At 37.7% G+C, this 14,913-nt stretch overlaps 1 protein-coding gene across 1 annotated transcript in view; it reads right to left on the minus strand.

The window, feature by feature from the left end:
* ANO4 (anoctamin 4) overlaps window positions 1-14,913 on the minus strand; it is a 144,333-nt gene that overhangs the window by 63,220 nt on the left and 66,200 nt on the right. The window contains exons 6-8 of the mRNA XM_035551662.1: window positions 6,860-6,960; window positions 6,515-6,616; window positions 3,649-3,693 (exon numbers count right to left, since the gene is read on the minus strand). Coding sequence (XP_035407555.1) covers window positions 3,649-3,693; window positions 6,515-6,616; window positions 6,860-6,960 — 248 coding nt within the window. The remainder of the gene's footprint in view (window positions 1-3,648; window positions 3,694-6,514; window positions 6,617-6,859; window positions 6,961-14,913) is intronic.

Genomic DNA, 14,913 nt, shown 5'->3' on the forward strand with positions numbered 1-14,913 from the left:
GAAGGAGGGTAATTCATATACTGATATATAACTGAGTGTGTGGGACAGTGACATGAAATTATGATATAGTTCCATTTAAAATACATATATTTCCTTGAATATTCAACCTTCTCCGCTCAGGTTATCTTCGATAGGAAAGCTAATGCTAATTTTTAAATATGGGCATTCAAAATTCTAACCACATGAGCTCTACCTGTTTTGGTACCATTTGTGTATTCCCTGTCTGTGAATAGCATGGGAGCAGGCACTCCAACTTACCATTGGGACTGTTCAGAAGAATGGCAATGTGTATGTGAGCATGACATAAGGCTTATACAAAATTTAATAAAAACTCTCAATGGGCGTTGTTCACACCAACCCAGCAGTTCAGAGTGCAGGTGGAGGTAGCTTGCAAGTGTGTGTGCCTGAATGCAGGTGAGACGTTGTCAGATCCCAGCACTGCAAAGGGTCAGACCTATTATAAGTTTCCACTTGTCCTTTCAAGACTGCCAGCCTTGAGCCAGTCTGTGTGGAGACTGATAGGAATGACAAGGGAAAAGTAAGTTATCTCCTGGGGAATTCCCTCTTTCTTGGCCTTCAGTTCTTCCTCTGTAAAGGTTACAAGCTCTGCATAACAATATGTTCAGCAGGCTTAGTGACCCTGGGTGTGGAAAAGGGAAGAGGAATCAGGGAATTTCTAAATATCCCGGTCCATGCTTATTTGTTGACTAAAATTGTTTGAATTCTCTAAGCTATTAACACCCTTGCTAATCTGCAATCCTTTCCCATTCACCCTGCAAGTCAATGTGCACATTTGAGATATGCATACTGCAGGTTTATCACAGCACATGCAGGCATGCGCAGAGTGCTTTCCCCACTTGAGAAAACTACATTATTCATGTCAGCTTCTCATCGAGCATACCCAGAATTTGACTGGTTTGCCACTTGCAAGGTTCAGACTACTTGGCACGCTAAGGGAGCATGCTCCTTCCCTGCTGGCAACCAGGTTTGAAAAGGTTGCAAGGCTTTTCTGCAAAGCTTGCATCCTAGGATACAGCAAAGCCATCCCTAGGAAAAAAAATGTATTTTTTTCCTTGGAAAAGAAAAATGACCAAACTTAAAATGCATCCAGGCCACTTCAACAGTGCCATGAGCAAGCAGTGCAGGCTTTGCATTCTACCCGAGCCGCTCTCTTAAGAAAAGAGGCACGGTTTAAAAAACATATTGTGCTTAATTGTTTCTTCAAGGCTAATCCAGGCCTCACTTTCCCTTACAGAGAAGCACCAGGTGCTAATATACTCAGCTGTATAGGGGGATGGTGTTTGGAAAGCAGAACAACCTACACAAGAGCAGTATAGCGCATGGAGTGAGGAGGCACTGCAGTCAGCCAGAATGAATGAGGAGAGTGGAAACATTTCCTTCCTAAATTCCATTTTAAAATACTTGTTAGCCTCACATGCCCAAAATGCACTGTCTTAATTCACATGGTGTCTCAAAGACATGTCTGTTCCATTTCAGTCCTGACCTGGCCTCTGCTCTCCAGGTCTAGCCTTTACTCAGTATTCTCTTTGTGAAAACAGGTATTTTACTTAAATCACACAAAGGGTTTCTCAAATAATTTCAAAGAAACACTTTACTTGCTAGAAAGTAGGGTAGAGATAGAATATTTTTCTTTTTCTTTTTCTTTTTTATTTTATTTTTATTTCTATTTTTAATTTTTCTCCAAAAGAAAGAGGAAATTGGGAAAATAAAACAATTTCTTTGAATTGAGATTGATTTTATTTTTCGCTCAACTTTGAAAGAGCTTTATGCATATTGTAGTGCTAGATATTGTCTTAGTTTATTTTTTAACCACAGCCCAGGTACAGTTCTAGATACTGTGTATGCACCTGATACCCATCCTTTCCTCTAGACTATACTAGGGGAGTTTTGTTATTTAAAACTTTGGGATCACTAGAATTTTTCAGAAAGAAAATTCAAGTGTGACTGACAAGTTGCAAGAGATTTGCTCTGGACTTTGCCCTGTAACAAAAGTCCTCTTTAAAATAAATTTTGCCTAAACGCCAATTTAATTTTAGCTTAGCGCAAAAAAATGGATCAAAGCTTCACTTGCTTCTGTTCTTCACTGAACTAAGGGTAGAGGAAATAGGCAGTTTTATTGAAGTTGTAAATCTGAATTTTACATAAATGAAAATAGAGCTGAATATGTTTTCCTTTTTTCCCACTGGAACTATTCAGTTATAGATTTTCTGCCTCAAGTAGCTATTCATAGACCTGAACATAAAAATTGAATTTAGTCAAGTGTTGTCATCACTCAGGAGCAAGAAAAAACACAAACCCACAGAAGAAGATCGCACTATTTCTGACTTCAAATCATATGCTGATTCACGAGAAAATGAACGTAAGGCAAAATTTCATATGCCACATATAAATGTTAAAATCTTTACCTACTCCTTCCTTTTAATCTATTGCTGTAGTGAAAGCAGCCATGTCTTAACTAAAATCACGACAAACTCTGAAATTGACAGGTGCTATGTATTCATTGTAAGGTGGGGATGGCAAGTGGGGGAACATTGACAAACTTCAGAAGAACAGCATGTGTTTCTTAGCTCTCATAAAGAGCCCATTTGGTGTTTGCTGCATGAGCATATTAAAAAGCATTTCATATATTAAATCCCATCACACTATGCTGGTGACTTGAGAGTACCAACACTGATCTCACATTATGGTATATGCTTTTTTACACTGGCAGAGTGATAATACATCATTTATTTTCCCATGGATGTTCATTTAGTGATATTATCTGCAGAGTGATACAGCTGTTTACTCCAATACGCGGATTTTTCAAATCTAATTCTTCTCTCTCAGAAGTTCAGGGGAGTTTTTCCACTGACTTAAGAGTGAGACAGTAAATCGAACATTAGAGCCTTTTGAAAACTGCATCAACAGCACTGTGGCATTAAATGCCAATGTATGAGCTGGTCTTTGCAAAGCTTTTATATATATTTTAGTCTTTTTGGAGACATTTTCATTTAATTGTCTGAGATATCGAAAATGCAAACTGTGGCACTGGAAGTTTTTTATTCCATAAAGTCAGGCACAAACCACATCAAACCCAACCTTAAGATATTTAATAATTGAGTGAAAGAACTTCAAAGATTCTTCAAAAGTACTCATCTCTCAAGCTCACACCAGAGATGAATTTGGTTCATTACCTTCCTATCTACCAACAAAGTACTAAGCATCCCCACAGAGGAAGCAATAAATAAATAATGCCATCACTGTAAGAAGTAGGCAAGGTGTATGGAAATGCAAAAAAAGCAGTACCTGTGGTATTTTAACCCTTAGAAACTCCCTAATGAGCTATGTGAAAAGATAGTGTTTGCACTAACTCACTTATTCTTCCTTAAAAAAAAAGACTCCATCAGCTGGAAAACATATCCTTATTCCTAAAAAAGGCAACACTGGTAAAATGAATTTCACATAGCAAATGCCTTAAAAATATGACTGCTGTATTTGTTTTTGCATATGTCCTAGTGTGTGATCACTCCCTCCAACCTTCCTACAAATGCAGCTAATAACCTTTTACTTCCAGCTTGACCTTCACAATTATTTTAGTTATCGGGTTCAAATTAACATAAGCTGAACTAACATAAGAACTGTACTCACCTATTCATGAACTTGTATCGGCGGTGCAGGTAATAGATTTTTCTCCTGGAAGAACAGCAAAAATGAAGCCAGTCGAGAAGAAAACCCATCGTCAGTTACAGTATGAACTAGCAAGGAAGGAAAGGAGATTGAAGACAGAAGCCTGTAAGAGGTGGAGGAAGAGACTAAAAGAGAGATTAACAGAACTGTCACAGGAAAGCCACACAGACTCTGGTGGCACTTGAATTGCAAGAAGGTCATCGTTTTCGTACTGTCTTCTCTTTTTCTGCTACTTGTCATGTGTGAAAGACAGGGACCCAAAGATGTTTCTATTTCCAAGATGTCCATAAACAGTTGCAGGAATTTTATAGGACCAATACTAATATGGATAAATTATCCTCTATGCATCTCATATCCACTAGTGAATTACTAAAACTGCATTTGATAAAATGCAAGGGAAATCATTTAGAAAAGCCAGGGAAGTAGTGCCTAATGTTGCAATATGCCAATAACACATGTAGTGACAACCAGGACCAGTGTTTGCTGCTGGAAACATCCCCAGAAACAGAATATAGGCTACACAAACAAATTAGTATGTACTCAGCACCCACCCCAGGATACAGCCGCCCCCTCTGCCCCTCAAACAGGCATTGCTGATTTTTGTTGTCAGTGCAATAAGCTGTATGGGAGTGCCTGTGGGGAGCCAGTGAGCAGACAAGGGTGCACAAGCAGATGCATGCTGACCACATTCTCTTGGCTGGCTTTCCGATGGGCCCTGTAGGGCTCACATCACCCAGGGCAGGTGGAGTGTCCCCAAGCCATTCTGTGTAGATCCAGAATGGGCTGTCCACCTCCTGTCCCGCTCTGCTGCTCTTGCTCTCTTCTTATGTGCCTATAGCACCACAGCTGTCAGGATTTGACCCATCACCTTCAGCAGAGATCACATCGTGATGAGAGGTAAGAAAATCTGAGGGCTTTAGGTGTGGCTTTGGGACTAATACTCCTTACAGCAAGATTCGTGTGCCTGCCTGAATGTCAGTATCTTCCTCTGACTTTCCTCTAACCACTGGAGGTTATTGCTAAATCAAGGTGGTGTATTCTGAGAGGTGCCATCATGTAACACTGAGCTGTATCACTTCTGGAAAAGGAAGGGCCACGCCACACATTTCATTCTGAATATTTGTGAATATTAAATACAGTGTAGTAACGCTGCTGGTGCCTTGGAAGCAATCATGGTTGAGAGCATTCTAGAATAAGACAACCTCGATGCTCTATAAACTATAGAAAAAAAAGTGGTTAGTTTCCATGTTAATTTTCAGAACTTAGATTTAACACACAATATTTTGACATAATTATTGTTACTAGTGCCCATATTGTGCTGATGAAGTGAAAATTTGAAGAGAAATTCACGCTGGTCAGCATCCTTTGGTCAAATCCTCCATAAGATAGTGCTGTATCTCTTGCCCTACTCAGCAGGAGCAGAGATGAGTCAAAGACAAGTGTTACTGAAGATGACATCCACCCCTGATTTGCTTCAAATATTCAGAGGTATCCATTGCTTAGGGACCCCTGCTTTGAAACAGCAAGTTTTTTATTCAGTGATGTGTGGACCTTGGACAATTTCAACCTAAACTTACTGGGAGCTGTAAGCAATCAGCAACCCTTAAAACAAGGGTCAGACAAGGGTGTCTGGAAACAGGCAGTCTAGAACAGTGTACATTTTTAAAAATGCTGATTCTTGTTTTTAAATGGTAAACAACATTGTCGCCCTTAAAATAAAAATTAAGAGCCTGCCTGTCAGACAAAAAAAAGAAATCACCACAATTTCCTCTTAGCAACACCGTGGATAAGAAAAGAATGAAGCTGTGGACATGAAGCACGTCTTTCTGTATGGCACCTGATTTGCTATCTGCTGAGAAATAGATCTCAAAGCAGGGACTTCAGATCAGGAAAGAACAAGCTGATCACAGTGACTAAAATCTGAGTTCCTGGTGTACTTCTTAATCATAGGACCTTATCCTTCTACTGGGCCAGGTTCATCTCAAGGAATGCCAGGGAATATAAAGGAGGTACACTTTTGACCCAGTCCGTCTTTTCTGTTCCTAGAACACTTTTTTTAAAAGAATATGAATGTTTTGTAATGATCCGTGATAGCGTTTATGTTTTTCTCTAGCACTAGAAGCCCAGATAAGAACAATTGAAGATTTGCTGTGTAAATGAAAACAAAACAAAACTAAACTAAGCATACAGACATAGAAAATACGTCTGCAATTTTGTCCTTAATTCATATCCATTTTTCCTAGGAAGTTCTGTAATACTACAGCTTGTCTCATACCAGAGGCATTTGTCATCCTTAAGTAAGAAGAAAACAGGAATAGAAATCCTGCAAAGGACACAGACTCACTAGTTGCATATTCTGGGTCTGATCCTTTTCTTGCTCAGGAGTAATTCCATTAAAATCAATGGAGTTATGCATCTATAAACCCTGCTAATTGAAAGAAGAATCAAGACCTCTCAGTTCATGGGTTTCGGTCAGTTCGAGTGGAAATCTTTATGCTATTTTAAATGTTCTGGTAACCAGCAGAGTAAAATAGATATTTTACAGAGAAAATTTCATAGCTCAACATGCAAATAATATTAAATAAATGATAAAAATAATCTGAATGATTATGTGAAATTAATTTGGTTGTCAGTGATATTTTATACAATTTCTTTATTTTCTCCACAGGCAAAAGCACTTATAGTCTGAATTGTTCTCTTATTAGATGTGATACTTATTTATAACTTGCATTTCCATAATTATGCACTATACAAGCAGAAAATTTACAGGTGCTGAACATACCAGATACGTCCAACAGACATGCACTTTCTGTGCTGCCTTACGTACCTGGATCTTCTTGACCTCCCATTGATTTCAATGAAATGTCCATTTAAAAAACAGCAGCGCACAAGTATGCACGGGGCTCCAGCAGTGAAGGGGTTAAAGGGCCTAAGGATAGAATACCCCATGAAAACAGCTGCACTGCTACAGCTCACCTTAATTTCAAACCAATACTCTACTGAAATTGCAGGCATTAACAAGAAAGAACAATGACTATGGTATCTATGGCACTCCATTTATACTTTCAAAGGATGTGTGGTATCTTACAGACGAGCTTTCCATGTGCATTTCGGAGTTATTTTTACTTTAGCTTTACAGTAAAGTGTGAAGACAAAATACAGCTACACCTACCTGAAAGGCATTCTTACATTCATCAGTTCAGCGTATTTGCCTAGGACCTCCCAAGGGGCATGCAGCTTCACAAAGATGATGTCACTGTTTGTTAGAGATGACTGCAAAAGAAAAAGAAAACAGCCACCACGGCTTACTTTTTCAGGCAAGAAAGAGAGAAATCACGGGCGGTGGTCAGTATTTATTCTTGTCTTGTGTCACCCCTCCCATTTCCTGATTCTTCGTCAAGCACATGGAGCTCTATCTGGATTTTGCCAACTTATTTTCCTTCTGGTTTCCTTCTGGTTTTCCCTGTGACTCCCTTCTGGCCTGTACACACATTCACTGATACTGTCTTCTTTCCTATGGGTTATATGTAGTGTATAGAGATTTTTATGCAGGATATTCACATCAGAATATCTAGTACTTTTTTAATAGTACTTTTCAAGAAAGCTACAGCAGGGTCAGCTGAAGCTGTATTTATTGAGAACACTGACAGTCAAATGTTAATACTGAAAGATGAATTTTTCAAATTCTAATGAAAATCAATGATATTCTCATAAATCTGCACTTAATACAGCTTGCAATAACTAAATGGATCGCATTAACAGGGACAACTACCACTGGCTGAATTCAAGGAATACCGAGGAAATGGGTGAAGGTGTACAGGTTATAAGAAAAGGAAAGTGTGAGGACTGAGAAACTAGGCAAGAAATTTGTTAGTTTAGAGATTAGTTAGGCTTTAGGGATGATATCCTAGTATCCTAGTATAAGTATAATATAAGTATATTATATATAATATAATATAATATATATATATATAATATAATATAATATATATATATATAGTATATACTAATAAGTATAATAGTATCCTAGTATAATATTGTAGTATATTAAATATTTCTCACATTAATTCTTAGCTATTACAACATACTGGGGGTTCTTAAATCTGGTATCACTTATTTGGAAGCTGCAGTGACTATAAGGGTGGAAGGCTGACGTTTGTATTTTTGATGTCTTTTGATTCTTCCCTCCACTACTCTGATAGATGTAGAAATCATTGGAATTGTCATAGCATGTTCATATCCTTAGAGTAGCCAGAACATTATTACTAGTCTGTGAAGGGTGACAGGAATTAAAACTCCAGCAGTTAAGATACATATATATGACTTTTCTCAGCACAGACAAAAACAACAGACCAATACAAAACAAACCAATGACAACAATGAAACAGGAAAACAAAACAAAACAAAAGAGTCATTACAGAGATAACATTTTTTAAAACAAGTAGAATTTTTTGAGTCCTCAAAAACGGACACAGAAATATTTGTATCCAAATTATTATTAAGCTGCAAGAAAAAAATAGATGTAGTGCATAGTAGAACAAGTGAATTTCTGGTATTAAAAACTTCAGAAAAAATATCTTACTGTTCTATTGGTAACTTCCTGCAAAATATTTCAACAAGAAATGATAGAACAGCAAAAAAATGCCCTCAAGAGAGTTGCATCAGAGACAATGAATTCAGCTGTAATCTTTCCATTGACTTCTATGGATTCCAAATCAGATCCTTAATGATGTTTTCCTTTATAAGTACATTTTGCAAATTATCTTTAATTTGCCTATGAGACTTTAGCACGTAGATACCACAAAAACAAGACTAAGTTCTGCTACTCTAAAATTTTACAGCAAACTGCTCTCAAAGATAAGGTTCAGAATATTCAGTGCAAAGAAGGCATTCTTAATAAAACAATTTCTTACAGGAATGTATTTTTAAAATTCTTGTTAAACACACTAGCAAGGCGTATTTAGTTTAATTGAAACCTGATCTTCAAAACATAGAATCATAGAATCATTCAGGTTGGAAAAGATCTCTAAGATCATCTGGTCCAACCTTTAACCTAGTACAGACAAGTCCACTACTAAACATGATAGAATGTCTTGCACGATAGAATTAAAATCACCACAGTCTGGCTTACAGATGTACAATATATAATGAGTTTCAGTCCTCAGTTTCATCCATCTACTATTTTTCACAAGCTGTAATTTTTCCCTCCTTCTTCTTCCTGCTCGCCTACTTCCTTTTTCAGTTGATCTGAAACAATCATATTATGTAATTCCTGAAAATACTGTATCAGTATTGAATAATCACAAGTAGATGTTTTAGTAGCCCATACTTCAGTATCAGAGATATTCCTTAATTCCCAACCTTTCCGGCTTCACTGACAAACCACTTCTAGCACTTTATCATTGCAGCTAATCTCAGAATACAGGTAATGCCATAGGCCCTGTATAATAGACTTGCCCGACTAGCAAGACTATCTTTCTCTTATACCACTAAGTTTGTACAGATACTGTGTTCCCAAAGAAAACAAATCTACCATAGATGTGCTTAAAAAGTAAGTACCATATTTCTCGGGTATCACTATGTGAGAAGTGGAAGAGACTAATGTCGGGGCCATTTACATAACTCCAAAAGTATAAACATCTTTGGCGAGTTACAGTCATCAGATAGGCCAAGGAAAATTTGTAAAGAAAGGGCAGGTTTTTCTTCTTCTGAAAACAGGCTTTCATGTCTAGAAACAGAGTGGTGTTAACTGCTGTTTAATTTAAGTTCTGGCCATCAAAGTCACATGTATTCCCACAAGCATTCTAGGTCCAAGACTTAAAAATATATATTCACTATTGACCTGACTCTTCTCTTTCTGAATGTTGTGGTTTAGCCCGGCTGGCAGCCAAACACCACACAGCCGTTCGCTCACCCTCCCCCCTCCCTCTCCGGGATGGGGGAGAGAAACGGGAAAGTGAAGCCTGTGAGTTGAGATAAAGACAGTTTATTAAGACAGGAAAAATAATAATAATAATAATAATAGTAATAATAATAATAATAATAGTATTAATAGTAATAATGTGTATGAAATAAGTGATGCACAATGCAATTGCTCACCACCCGTTGACCGATGCCCAGCCTATCCCCGAGCAGCCGCCCCCCCCCCCCCCGGCTAGCCACCCCTATATATTGTTCAGCATGACGTCAGATGGTATGGAATACCCCTTTGGACAGTTTGGGTCAGCTGTCCTGGGTCTGTTCCCTCCCAGCTCCTGCTGCATCCCTAGCCTGCTCGCTAGCAGGACAGAGAGAGGCTGAAAAGTCCTTGGCTTGGTGTAAGCACTGCTCTACAACAATTAAAACATCAGCATGTTATCAGCGCTCTTCTCATCCTAATCCAAAACATAGCACCCTGCCAGCTACTAGGAGGAAAATTAACTCTGTCCTAACTGAAACCAGGACACTGAAGTTATCATTGTTAGTCTGAATGGAAGCAAAGTTATGCTGACATTGATCATCTCTTGAAAAGCCCACATTTTGCAGTATTTGCAGGCTGTTTCTCAGGATCAAGGCTGGAGATTAGTGTCCTTTGTCAAATATACTCTTCAACACTCTCCTCCAACAACAAAGACATTTTTGTTCATTATCAATAATACTGTCAAGTCATTTTATGACAAAAACAACTGTAGGACTCACGTTTGGGTGAGCGTAATTGTTTATTTGCCTTGAGGCTACTAGGCAGACAACTGCAAATATCAATGCTCTAATTTATGTATGTACATCAACAGGGAAAAGATGTGAAAGGAAAACAAACCAGGATTTACCATTAATGTGTTTTCCTTAACATAATTTAAGGAAACAAAATACTAAAGATTGGGACTCCTCCCACATTTTAGTCTTCATTATCAAAGTAAAAGAAGAGGAAAAGATTTTGTAACAGACCCAGCAACCAGACTTAAATCTTACCTACATTAGGAAGACACAACAAGGCAACTTAAAAAGCCAGAATGGGAATAGTGCCATAATTACTGGCAAACAGCTTATTCTTGTTAGGAACAACATGCAGGAAAATCCAGAAAATAAGAGAAAATCAATGTCCTTCCCCTGATAACAGTCTTCTCTATATCAAGCTCCATATGATGTCTCAGTGCAGAGTATTAAATAGTAACTTCCATAAGTCCCACTTTTGGAAAATTACTCCGTTATGTTAATGGCACAGATTGATTTGCCATGTCAAGTGAATTAGGTGGAAAAAAACCAAACCCCACCAAATTATAGCTGATTAAATCATTCTTCCTCTGCAAAAACAAAGTAAATGTAAATTCACAAAGGTAATTCCGTAGAACTGGACAAGCAGCAGTGATGTTCTGCCAATACTTTTCAAAAGTGCATACACTACCCCTAGGTAAGTACTTACATACTATTAATATATGTCCAGTTTGAGGGAAAATATTACATATTCAAATGCATTAACTTCTATGTTCAAAGGAAAGTAGTAAATAATAGTGCCAATATCTTTCAAATACATCCTTTCAATCACAGCACAGGCTTGTTTGAAAAGTGGAATATACAGCTCACATTTAAACCAAGATTTTAAGAAGCTTTTGGCTTACATGAAACCATAGGGCAAAGCAGTAAGGATGAAAATTAGATAAAGAAAGAAAGAAAGAAAGAAAGAAAGAAAGAAAGAAAGAAAGAAAAAGGAAGCCCTAACTAATCAATAGAAAGCTGTTAATAATATAATTTTTACATAAAAGAACATGTATAAAATACAGAATGACTTGGTATAAGGAGACAGAGGTAAGTGATTACAATTTAATATGATTTTGATATGAAAATTTGATGATAGGGTAAAGCTTTATCTTTACTTAGCAAAATACTTCCAGAGGTTCAGCCTCACTGGAGTTGTTAATGCAAGCAGGTGGCTCGCTATTGCCAGCATTCAGGCAATGTCATCTAATCCAGCTCAGAGCAGGTGTCATTGTTACAGTGCTTAATTTCTGGCATCATCTGACAGAATCTCACTGCTGGAACAGAACAGAGTTAGTAACAAGGGGAAATGTTTGCAAATATCCTTTCATGTAGACAGAAGTGTGAGTGGAGAGGGAACTTAAAGAACAGGGTAGGTTACCTGAGTAGAAGCAAAATGCAAATATTATCTCATTGCTCAAGTTTACTGTGCAACAATGAGCTTAGAGTCTGCAAGAAAGAAATACAAATTGCTTAGAGTTAAGAAACAGTGTGAGAAAGGATGCCTTTAATCCTATCTAATGTCATCTGCGTTCACTTAGAGTGGAGAGTGTGAATGTAACATACCGTAACATAGACGTAGTAAATCTACCATGAAAACAATATTCTGACTTGGACTCTACTTCCTAGAGAAAGGATTAAAAATACCTGCAGCATGACCATCTTAATGGAAGAGGTTGAACTGTCTGTGAGGCAATGATAAAACATTTCTTGATAATCCCATTAGTAAATACTGAGTACAGGTTTGACATATGTGGATAAGATTTCTGTGACAAAATAGCTAATCACATGGATTTCATCTGACAGTTGATTGGATGCATCTTTTAATTCTTCTGGACTGGAAGATAGTACAAACGTGAAATTAATTATTTGCAGGTTTAAAAATTCAAATAGGTGAAACGTCTGAGTAGAAGAATATATTTTTACTTATGTACATGTTATTTCATATTAACTCTTTACATGAGAGATCAGTTATACATTGCAATTTTAGATTTAAAATGTTAATATTTTATATAGTGATAGTTGAGATCATCAAACCTTTTGATTGTATTACGGGCCAAGAAAGGTCCCTTAAGTACAATATTTTACTTTTAGCACCACGGGCTGTGAAAAATATATCGTAAAACTGAATTACATTTTATCAGGCACTTCCACAGTGATTTATCCCAAGTGTAAAATAAAAAAACAATATTTTCACAATATAGATATATGTCTCATTAATCATTTTTTGAAGTTTAAAATGCTTACATTTAATGAATTGTCTATTAAATATTTATATTTTCTTTTAGAGGCTTGTTGGAGAAACATTGCTTTGACACAGAAAAGGCAATTTATTTTTTGTCGAACAGTTAATTTCACAAACTTAACAATCAGTCAAACAAAATGTGCAGGCAGGCTTATTATAGCTTTTGCATACAAATAACCTAGAGGAACTGAACAAGATGCTTATCACATAATCATAGAATAAATGAGGTTGGAAGGGACCTCTGGAGGTCATCTAGTCAAAACCCTGCTCAAAGCAGGGACAGCCACAACCACAACTGTGGTTGAATATCTCCATGGGTGGACACCTCACAACCTCTCTGGGCATCACAGCCACTCTGGGTGTAAGGACCATTACTGGCCTTCCACATGGATGCAGAAGTGTTTGCAGCAGCACAGGTTCTGAGCACCTGCTCATGCTCCAGCAAGATGAAGGCATTTGTTTTTTCAACGTCCTTTTCAGGCTCTCTTAGTTCACACATTCAAGGAAGATAAGAATTACTCATATGACTGCCAACCAGGACACCAAAGTCTTTTTGGTGTCAATGCTTTCCCTGCAGTTCTCAATTGCAGTCTGTATACCTTTGTATTTGCCAGTGTAGTGCAAAATTCTTTCTCAAGAGAGATGCCAGTGAACTTAGCAAGACCACAGCTGAGGAAGATCCTAGTCCAGATTACACTGTTAGGAGAGAGGCTTTAGTGCAGACCTCATGCCATAATGTAGCCCCAAGTTACTCAGGTCAGCTGCACACTCACAATGTGATATGATATTCCTCACATCGAGGGAGTAGCAGAGTCAGTGCATGCACCTGGTTGTGTAGGGCACACGTGCTCTGAGACTGCTGCCTGCCTCTGATCTGCAAGAAAGGGAAAGTCTCAGAAGACCACTCTGACAGTACCTTCTCAGACGTAACACAGGTCCCCATTCTGCCAGACAAAGGAAAAGCACCAAACAAAACATATGATCCAGTTAAATGAAGGGGAATGATGCCCATGAAGAACATGAATAATTACCAGTTATAGCTGTCCGTAAACTCTGAGAGTTTGGGCAGCTCAGATGCTTGTTCCCCCAGCCTACATCCCAGCTTTCTGTGCTTTATCTTACTGCTAGTATTATTAGAACTGGGAAGAGTTTGAGGAACCATCTTTTGATAAGTCATTTTGCATTGTTTAACTCGATGCAAAACTATTCTGTCTGGCTCATTTGTGGGCAGACACTGAGCGAGCCACTTTCCCATTCCTCTCTGCCATTATGCAAATAGTTAGAATATCCTTTAATGAGATGGCTATAGTGAATTTCTGAGCAACTGCACTCTGTAGTCTTACTAAAGGTACTCAAGTTATCTGATACAATGACAGGGTGTAAACAACAATTTTACAAGGGAAGTTGTTTTGGAAACTTGAAAAAGCATATCACAGAACCGCTGACTCTCCAGATACAACACCATTACTACATGAAAGGGAAGTGCTTTCCAAAGCAAAATATGATGGTGAGAATAGGCTTGATTACTGCTGTTCAGGTCCCAATTCAGATTACTGCACTTAGGTAGATTTACCTTTTTTTCCAAGTCCCAAACCATGCTCAGACTGTGCAAGACTTCCTACCAAAAAAATAAAAATACATATAAAACAACAAGAATTAAAGGCTAATCCATCCTAATGTTCTGGCTTCACCACATCACAGTTTCATGTTGATCATGAAAATGAAATTTTACAGTCTAGTGCAGAGAGGAAGTTCCTAATAATTGATAGTCTACACGATTTTTCACCTGTCTCTGCTCCTCTAGGTTCATAGTAGTTTGGCTTCCATATTTAATTAAATCATCTGATGTTAAAAATGCATACACTGGAAACAGAAGAAAAATAAAAGTTTCTTAAGCAAACACAGCATAATTAGAACTTAACTGGAGACAGAAGATGAAATTGAAATATGTAATAGGATCTTTAAACCTAGAAGGGAGAATACTGGATCCTTTGTGCATTTCTGTACAAATCCCTTCATTTGCTAGATGTACTTTGAATGAAACAGGGTAAATATGTGATAAGGACAAATTATGGTTTTCCTCTGTTCTAATTTGTCATAATAAGGCAACATCCCTTCATGGCACAAGGTACTGACAAGGCAGACACCTAAACAGTAGCTCCACTTCTAAACAATTATTGCCATTCATAATATGCCTGTTGGCATAAGGTGCTTGATGAAAACACCTCCCATATGACACAGAAAAGCAA

The sequence above is a fragment of the Cygnus atratus genome, chromosome 1 (assembly GCF_013377495.2).
Source record: "Cygnus atratus isolate AKBS03 ecotype Queensland, Australia chromosome 1, CAtr_DNAZoo_HiC_assembly, whole genome shotgun sequence".
In the NCBI taxonomy this organism is placed as follows: domain Eukaryota; kingdom Metazoa; phylum Chordata; class Aves; order Anseriformes; family Anatidae; genus Cygnus; species Cygnus atratus.